Genomic DNA, 10,000 nt, shown 5'->3' with positions numbered 1-10,000 from the left:
GATGACAGTTTTTCCAGCTGGGATGTGAAATCTTTGATGCTCAGTTTCTCAGAACTGCTCCACCCAGACTGAACCTCATAACTCCAAGCTTATGATTTCATACATTTCAAGAAACAAAACAGAGGATTTGTGTTCCTTTGCAGCTCAGAGGGAAGAGCAGCGTTCATAAAACATTGAGTCTGATCTGATGAAACTTCATGAAATGAGCACGATGTCTTCAAATCCAAATAACTCTTTGTGCTGGAAAAGTGTTAGAAATGTGTTTCAGAAAGGATCAACTCCCAACTCATGACAAGTTTTCATATAATTGGAGAGCAGTTTGTGTGTTTGTGTGTCCCACCATGGAGGAGAGGAGAGGAGAGGAGGAGGAGAGGAGAGAGGAGAGGAGAGGAGACAGGGAGAGGAGAGAGGAGAGGAGAGGAGAGGAGACGAGAGGAGACAAGGAGAGGGGAGAGGAGAGGAGAGGAGGAGGAGACAAGGAGAGGAGAGGAGAGGAGAGGAGAGGAGACAAGGAGAGGAGAGAGGAGAGGAGAGGAGAGGAGACGAGAGGAGACAAGGAGAGGAGAGAGGAGAGGAGACAACGAGAGGAGAGGAGGAGAGAGGAGGAGACAAGGAGAGGAGAGGAGAGGAGGAGAGAGGAGACAACGAGAGGAGAGGAGGAGAGGGGAGGAGACAGGGAGAGGAGAGAGGAGACAAGAGGAGACAAGGAGAGGAGAGAGGAGAGGAGAGGAGACAACGAGAGGAGAGGAGGAGACAAGGAGAGGAGAGGAGAGGAGAGGAGACAAGGAGAGGAGAGGAGAGAGGAGACAATGAGGAGAGGAGGAGAGAGGAGAGGAGAGGAGACAGGGAAAGGAGAGGAGAGGAGAGGAGACAAGGAGAGGAGAGGAGGAGGTTATAAATTGTAGTTTATTGAACTGTGAACAAAACCTGAACCAAACTATTTTAGCTGCTAAAATAGTTTCTAATAACCTCAGATTTACATCAATTCACCCCTTAATTAATGAAAAATCCCTTAAAACTGGGTAAAGGAGTTATTAATGGAGGAGATCCCATCAAAACCTCCTTAAACTCCCCTTAATATTTAACTCAATAACCTGTAAACCTGCAAAAAAGGCAAGAAAAATCCCTTAATTTCTAGTTTCTCCATGAACCAACATATGAATAAATTCCTTAAAACCCCATGATTTTTTTTTAAACTTTATAAATTTTAATGGATAATTAATAATTAATAATTAATAATTATGTAATGAGAAATCAAGGACATTTCAGGGATAAAATGAAGGGGTTTGGTTTCAACGTGATCTCACAAAAATACGTGAAATGAGCATGAACTCTAAAATGACGATTTACATGTTGTGGACACGTATTATGAGAAAAAAAACGTTTCTCCACCACGACCTGAATTACATTCCTCCACCAAAAATGTAATTATGTCCCAAATGTTGGTTAACGGTTAAATTTAGGCAAGTAAAACAACTTGGTTATGGTTAGAGAAATGGTTTGGTCAAGGTTAAATAAGAAAAGCGTTTGTTAAAAATTAAAATGTGACTTGCAGTTGCCATGTGGAAACGCTGGGAATCGAACCGTGATCGCCAACATCAAAGGCAAACGTATACACCCATCCACCCCCCCGACCACACGCCCATCCACCCCCCCCACCCGACCACACGCCCATCCACCACCCCCCCGACCACCCCGACCACAACACCTTTACTCTCCACCATACTACTTCAATGTGACACTACATCCTGTTAATAGTTGTGTCTCCTTCACATAACCGTTTCCTGCTGGGAAAACGTAGATGTAACACTTTACGTTCCACCAACACCTAATCGGCTGGGAGTCATTCCTATGTTCCCAGGGTCCTATGTTCCCAGGGTCCTATGTTCCCAGGGTCCTATGTTCCCAGGGTCCTATGTTCCCCAGATTTATATGGCACATAATGGGAACATGACAAAGGGTCCCATGTTCCCCAGTTCTAGGGTTAGGGTTAGAGACCTTCAAAATCAAATAAAATGATAACCATTGGTTTTGTTGTGTTTATATATCTGTTTTGAAGCCTTGTTCCAATAAAAAAAAAAACTGGATAATATTTATGAAATATTTTACCTTGAAACAGGTCAAATTTGACCCGAACACAATAGGAGGGTTAATGTGTGTTAACAGAATATTGAACTGGGGAACATAGGACCCTGGGAACATAGGACCTTGGGAACTTAGGACCTTGGGAACTTAGTACCTGGGGAACATAGGACCCTGGGAACATAGGACCCTGGGAACATAGGACCTTGGGAACTTAGGACCTTGGGAACATAGGACCCTGGGAACATAGGACCTTGGGAACATAGGACCTTGGGAACTTTGGACCTTGGGAACATAGGACCTTGGGAACATAGGACCCTGGAAACATAGGACCCTGGGAACATAGGACCCTGGGAACATAGACCTTGGGAACATAGGACCTTGGGAACATAGGACCTTGGGAACATAGGACCCTGGGAACATAGGACCTTGGGAACATAGGACCCTGGGAACATAGGACCCTGGGAACATAGGACCCTGGGAACATAGATACGCTCCCAAATTGGCTGTTAACAAGTTGTGTTCATTTCACGTTTTTCTGTGAGTTCAGTCTGTTTGGTTTGGTAGTTGATAGCTGAAAACATCCAGTCTGGTTCCTGCTGCAGGGTCAGAATCCTTTACTGGAAGAGGAACCTGATCCGAACTGGATTCCTGTCAGAAACACGGAGGCTTGGAGATTGGATTTGATTTCCATAAAGACATGTGTTTGACTGTTTGACTTGTAAAACAGTGGGTCAAATGAGACTGGAGACGGACTGGGCTGCAGCCAGGTGAATTAAGAACTGACAGTCTGACCACACACACACACACACACACACACACACACACACACACACACACACACACACTGATACATGCTCATTGTGATGCATATTACGTTATCGCACTTGAAAGCAGGTTGGGCTGAAGGACTCTGAGTGGTTTTCATTTACACATTACTGCTGCTGGCACTCAGACAGATTATTCACATCGTTTGTCTGCTGTGCTCATTACAGCTCCGCTCAGCAGCTGATCTGAGGTCAGCTGACGTTCACATCTCAATATCTCAGCTTCCAGAATGACTCAGACTCAGTTTCAGCACAAACCAGCGCTGTTCGAGTTTTGAAATGACACAAGGAAACAGTCGGTATAATTATATTCATCCCTTTCAGTTGACGGCCTGTTGGCCTTCTCTTACACCAGTGGTTCTCAGCCTGGGGGATGGGACCCACCAGGGGGTCACGGGATAATTTCGGGGGTCACGAAGTTTAGTATCACATCTATTTTTTTTTCCGGTTCTCAGTGATCTACTGGTTCTCAGTGATCTGCATGTTCTCAGTGATCTGGTTCCCAGTAATCAGCAGGTTCTCAATGATCTGGTTCTCAGTGATCAGCAGGTTCTCAGTGATCTGCTGGTTCTCAGTGATCTACTGGTTCTCAGTGATCTGCATGTTCTCAGTGATCTGCATGTTCTCAGTGATCTGGTTCCCAGTAATCAGCAGGTTCTCAGTGATCTGGTTCTCAGTGATCAGCAGGTTCTCAGTGATCTGGTTCTCAGTGATCTGGTTCTCAGTGTTCTGGTTCTCACTGATCTGGTTCTCAGTGATCTGGTTCTCAGTGATCAGCAGGTTCTCACTGATCTGCAGGTTCTCAGTGATCTGGTTCTCAGTGATCTGCAGGTTCTCAGTGATCTGGTTCCTGGTGCAGGTTAACAGATCTGATTGATCCACCCATCGATCTGCTCTCTTGTTCAGCTTAATGATAATCTATGAAGGAAAGCCTCCTAAATCCACCTGCACTGCATCAGACTGACAGACTGAGGGTCGACCAACAGGAAGATTTGTTCCATCTGTTGTCAGGGTGCTGTGACCTCTGACCTTTGACCTCCTTAGTATGCTTGTAATGTTGGTGATCTAGGAGGTGAAGCCTATTTTACTGTTGACCTCATGATGTATACTAAAGTGTTAGCATGGAGCCACTATCACTTAACATAGAGATATCTCATATAGTGAACTATATGGGCAACGACCGAACGAAATTTCGGACACTACAGTAAATATCATTGCGTCAAAAAAATGTGCTGGATATTGGTGTGACGCACCGCCCAGCATCATGTAAACAAACCAAGCATCATGACAGCAGGTTGAAATGGACTCAGGTCGTATTGATTTTGACAAGTTTTGAACATTAAATTACAAATAAATTGAAATTGAAGTTCTAATTATGTGCAAGTGTGGTTCACGATCACATTGCCTTGAGGTATACAGGAGAAATTGTAGGGTACACTGTCTGTTCACTACAATTTGTAGTGCATTATCTTATCTTACAGTAGTATAGTGTGTATGCTAAAGTGTTAGCATGGAGCTACTATCACTCAACAGTGTATTGTCAAAGCTGACAATCTCACACAAACTTGGTGTGTTCCTTTAAAAAGTGCCATCATTTGGTTTAATACTGTGAATATGAAATTAAATACTATTAATCTTTTAGTCAACCAAGGACAACAAGTTCTCTACTGTCATTTAAGAAGTAGCAACCAAACTCTTCATTTATCCTTTGTTCTCTGTAAAGTTCTTGTGACAAACACGTTTGTGCTCTACAAGCTAAGCTATACAATATTTGACTTGATGATTTCTCTTTAAAGGTCACATGGTGTAAAGCAGGACTCCCCTCTCCTCTGTGGTGATAAAGGAGTTGGATGGTCTAAACATGGTGAAAGTATCAAAACGCACGGTCGGCAACTAAATCCACACAATCCATATTAGTGCAGCGAGCCTCTAAACGAGCCGTTTGGACTTCCGTAACTTTGTGGCGTCACAAAGGTTCGCTCATTATCATTTTTGTAAGAAATAATAGACTAACAAAGTGTTTTTTTCAAAGCGGTTGAGCGGTTGTCGTTGTTTATTACCGGAGAGTTTTCCCTACCTGTAGCCGCCGGGCCGCGGCGTCTCACGTTTCACTCTGGAAACGGTTAGCCGATCGGAAAACAGAGGGGTCGTTAATATTAATGAGCCTTAAAGACACGGAGACAGAAACGGCCTGTTCTCGGTAAGGCTCAGAGAGATGCTGGAAAATGAACGTGGAGAAATGGATTGAGAGTGTTTTTGGTTCATGACACCACACACACAGCTTTGAATGGACAGAAAGACACTAAATAAAACTCTGGACAGTGGAGGATTTGGAGCTTTAATTGAACCATAACGCAGCTTTCCTTAGTGTTTCCTCTTGTCGTCTCTCCCTCAGCATACAGGTCAGCTATCCAGAGCAGCAGGTGGACTCCAAATCCCAGAATGCCCGAGCAGAGTAACGACTACCGGGTGGTGGTGTTCGGCGCCGGCGGCGTGGGGAAGAGCTCGCTGGTCCTTCGCTTCGTGAAAGGCACCTTCAGAGACACCTACATCCCCACAGTAGAGGACACCTACAGACAGGTAGCCTCACTGACAAAACACTGGAGATTCAGCAGGGGAGGAAATCACTATGTGAAGTTCAGGATTCAGTAGAACCACACATGCAGCTTCACCCAGAAATCACCTGTCAGGACCGTCATGTGACGCTGAACACTTTCTACAGACAGAAGAGAGAGGAGAACAGAGGGAGAGAGAACATGGAGAACTGACTTTATGTGTGAGAGAGTGTGATATCTAAAGTCTGTTGTCTCTGCATCTGTTCTGCATTAAAGGAATAGTTCGCCCCAAAATGAAAATCCTGTCCTCATCTCCTCCCCCTCATGCCAGGTGAAACACAGGTGAAGTTTGTCCATATAACACACAGGGAGGCTGCAGCACAACTCCATAGCAGCCTTCTCCAAAACAACTGAAGTCAGTGGGGACCAGTTCTTCAGAGTTCCAAAAAGACCTACAGTATATTTACACCATCATTTAGTGCAAATCTTAACTACAGCTGATTGATTTGCAACAAATAATGGTGTATAGGTCTTTCTATTCACAGTGTGATTGTTTATCTGTTTTTGTTTTGGAGCTCTAAAGAACAGGTCCCCATTGACTTCAGTTGTTTTGGAGAAGGCTGCTACCAAGTTGTGCTGCAGCCTCCCTGTGTGTTATATGGACTAACAAACTTCACCTGTGTTTCATTTGGCATGAGAGGGAGGAGATGATGACAGGATTTTCATTTTTGGGGTGAACTATTCCTTTAACACTGCAGGCGTTCTTTCTTGAACATTGTGCAGTATGACCAAAATTAGTATATTGTAACCAAAAACTCTACTTTAGTTACCAGACTGTTGCTTTTGACTTTTGGTTGAAAAGAGAGTAAAAACTTCAGAATATTCCAAACATTTCCTCTCATGGCTGGAGCTGAAGAAGCAGCAGTGACAGTTCAGGGAGTCTGCAGAGGAACTGAAGCATGACAGAGACACACAGGAGGATCAGTCTGTCTTGTTGATCGATTTGATTGTTTGGCTGCTTTCCAGTTTCAATATCTGTAATTCTTTCAGTCATTTTACATGATGCAATGTGAAGCAAAATCCTCAAACATATCGATGTTTTAGTAATGAAACTAGAACTCGCAGTTCTCATCCATGATCTATAGAGTCATGCATGTTCATGTGAAGTACATGCATAGTAATAGTAATAATAATAATAATAATAATTGCACCTATCTAAAACAGAGTTTACAAAGTGCTTTACAGGAAAGTAAGAAAACAAGAATGATAAAATCTATAAGGAGAAGATTAAAATACGAAACAAGATCAAAAGAAAATTGATTGATATAAAAATGAAAACATCAAACAAAATGAGGTTTTTAAAAAGTGGACAAAATCAGAAAACATCTCCAGAAGAGAACAGAAAATAAAAACACATTTTAAGAAGTGATTTATGAATAACTGATGATTGATTGCTGCTGAGTTATTGATGAGTGTGTGTTGCAGGTGATCAGCTGTGATAAGAGCGTGTGCACGCTGCAGATCACAGACACGACAGGAAGCCACCAGTTCCCCGCCATGCAGCGCCTGTCCATCTCTAAAGGCCACGCCTTCATCCTGGTCTACTCCATCACCAGCCGCCAGTCCCTGGAGGAGCTCAAACCCATCTACCAGCAGGTGTGTGTGTGTGTGTGTGTGTGTGTGTGTGTGTGTGTCACTGTATATAATTGAGTCATGAATGTCAAATGCACACATTAGCTCACAAAATTTGCAGAAATTCAGACTTCACATCGAAATTTCTGTTTTTTCTTCACATTACTGGATTTCCTATTTGACTGTAAATGACTCCAAATCACTTTGCTCTCCCTCCACCATGCTGTCCACCAATTAGATTTTGAAGCACCTTAAATTAATTAACATATTAATCAGGAAAAACGTCTTTAAATGACTCTAACTCCTTAATGCTTTCAGATACGGCATCCTGGGCAACAAAAAACTGAACAAAAAGTATAGATAGAAACAGAGGAAGCAGAAGGCCGACTCAGCGATAAAACTTCTGTCTGAATACAGGAGGATTGTGGGACTTGTGTGAAAATTCACAGCTGAGTTGTAAAGATTTCACAATAATACAACTTTTATTTCCTTTAATTTATTAGGTAACTCTTGGTTTTGAAAGGTGCTTTATAAATAAAGTTTTACTTACTGCTCAGTAGAGAACAGACGTGATTTGTAGAAACAGATTTTCAGTGTTTTGTTGGAGTAGACTCTTCTCAACTCAGTGGAATCCCATTAATATAACTGGAGAGCGGTTTGTATGTTTGTGTGTCCCACCATGGAGGAGAGGAGAGGAGAGGAGAGGAGAGGAGAGGAGACAAGACAAGGAGAGGAGAGGAGAGGAGACAAGGAGAGGAGAGGAGAGAGGAAAGGAGACAAGGAGAGGAGAGAGGAGAGGAGAAGAGAGGAGGAGAGGAGACAAGGGGAGGAGAGGAGACAAGGAGAGGAGAAGAGAGTAGAGGAGACAAGGAGAGGAGAGGAGAGGAGAGGAGACAAGGAGAGGAGACAAGGAGAGAGGAGAGGAGACAAGAAGAGGAGGAGAGGAGAGGAGACAAGGAGAGGAGAGAGGAGAGGAGAGAGGAGAGTAGACAAGGAGAGGAGAGAGGAGGAGAGAAGAGAGGAAAGGAGAGGAGAAGAGGAGAGGAGACAAGGAGAGGAGAGAGGAGATAGATAGATAGATAGATAAATACTTTATTGATCCCGAAGGAAGTTCTGGTGTACAGTAGCATCCAATGTGTACATTACGAGATAGAATTCTAAAAAAGCACGAAAAGAGACTAAAGACAGCTAGAAATAAACAAAGATAAAAACCAGGCCTGGCAGAGACTGGGAAAGAAAGAAAGTGCCTGTGCAATCTGTAGTATGTAGAAATATAAACAAGGAGAGGAGGAGAGAGGAGAGGGGAGAGGAGAGGAGACAAGGAGAGGAGAGAAGAAGAGGAGGAGAGGAAAGGAGAGGAGAAGAGGAGAGAGGAGAGGAGACAAGGAGAGGAGGAGGTTATAAATTCTAGTAATAAGAACAGAAGAAGAAGAAGAGGAAGCAAAGAAACTTTTTTCTACTGCACCTGTCTAAAAGCAGCGTGCTTTACAGGAAGGTATGAAGAATAATAATAATAATATAAAATCAAGAATAATAAAATATATAAGGGGGAAATCTATAGAGGACTGATGTGGTTTGATGTTTCCAGCCTGCCTGACCTGGATCTGACATGCTGCAGTAAATAGATCAGGTCATGGTGTATTTTAGTGCATGAAGATTTGTCTGGGAGCCTCGATCCATCCTCTAACCCCTCCTCCCTCCCTCTCTCCCTCCTCCCTCCTCTAACCCCTCTTCTCTCCTCCCTCCTCCCTCCCTCCCTCTCTCCCTCCCTCCTCTAACCCCTCCCTCCCTCCCTCCCTCTCTCCCTCCCTCCCTCCTCCCCTCTCTCCCTCCCTCCCCCTCTCTCCCTCCCTCCCTCCTCCCTCCTCCCTCCCTCCCTCCCTCTCTCCCTCCTCCCTCCCTCCTCCCTCCTTCCCTCCTCTAACCCCTCCTCCCTTCCTCCTCCCTCCCTCTCTCCCTCCTCCCTCCCTCCCTCTCTCTCCCCCCCTCCTCCCTCCCTCCTCCCTCCCTCCTCCCTCCTTCCCTCTCTCCTCCCTCCTCCCTCCTTCCCTCTCTCCCTCCTTCCCTCCCTCCCTCCCTCCTCCCTCCCTCCCTCCTCTAAACCCTCCCTCCCCCCTTCCCCCTCCCCCCTCCCTCTCTCCCTCTACAGGTTCTGGCCATCAAGGGCAGCGTGGAGGCCATTCCCATCATGCTCGTGGGCAACAAGAGCGACGAGACGGCGCAGCGCGAGGTGGAGACGAAGGAGGGCGAGGCCCAGGCCGGCGCCTGGAAGTGCGCCTTCATGGAAACCTCGGCCAAGATGAACTCCAACGTGAAGGAGCTGTTCCAGGAGCTGCTGGCTCTGGAGAAGAAGCGGGACATGAGCCTGAGCATCGACGGCAAGCGCTCCGGGAAACAGAAACGAGCCGACAAGCTGAAGGGGAAGTGCAGCGTCATGTAGGGACAGACTCCGCCCCCCAGAGACTGACCGCCTCTCCGCCTCTCCGCCCCGCCCCCCCCCGTTCCCCCCGTTCCCCGTCGCCGCGGCAACAGGAGCAACCCTGCCCTTCTTCTGTGGTGCCGCACCTCCTCCTCCTCCGTTACAGAACATTAACGCCCAGAGGAACAAACGCCTCAACAGAGTGGATCTGGAAAGTCTCCTCCTTTCACAGACCAGAACACTCCGACCAGAAAATCCACCAAACTACTCAACATGAATAATAACAATAATAATAATAATAATAATAATAATAATAATTTCATCATGTGTTCCCTTCCTTGTGACCCTGAACAACGGCGCTGGATGTTTCTGCCACGAGCCGCTCTGCTTCCTGCTGTAATTAGAGGAACGCCTACTGAGAGAGCCTGACTGACACACACACACTCTCTCTCACACACACACACACACACACACACACACACACA

General features: G+C 45.4%; 1 protein-coding gene across 2 annotated transcripts in view; it reads left to right on the top strand.

Moving 5' to 3' along the window:
- The window catches only part of LOC139658003 (GTP-binding protein Di-Ras1-like), an 18,228-nt gene extending 8,692 nt beyond the window's left edge, over positions 1-9,536 (top strand). For both annotated transcript variants that reach the window (XM_071536005.1, XM_071536006.1), the window contains exons 2-4: positions 5,305-5,489; positions 6,950-7,120; positions 9,246-9,536. In XM_071536005.1, the coding sequence (XP_071392106.1) occupies positions 5,352-5,489; positions 6,950-7,120; positions 9,246-9,536 (600 nt within the window). In that variant the 5' untranslated portion in view covers positions 5,305-5,351. The remainder of the gene's footprint in view (positions 1-5,304; positions 5,490-6,949; positions 7,121-9,245) is intronic.
- Positions 9,537-10,000: the final 464 nt, after the last annotated feature.

The sequence above is a fragment of the Centroberyx affinis genome, unplaced genomic scaffold (genome assembly GCF_046629955.1).
Source record: "Centroberyx affinis isolate AG114_WGS23_722 - 3 ecotype Tasmania unplaced genomic scaffold, CSIRO-AGI_Caff_v1 ptg002813l_1, whole genome shotgun sequence".
NCBI lineage: Eukaryota > Metazoa > Chordata > Actinopteri > Beryciformes > Berycidae > Centroberyx > Centroberyx affinis.
This window is presented reverse-complemented; position numbering and strand designations above follow the sequence as displayed.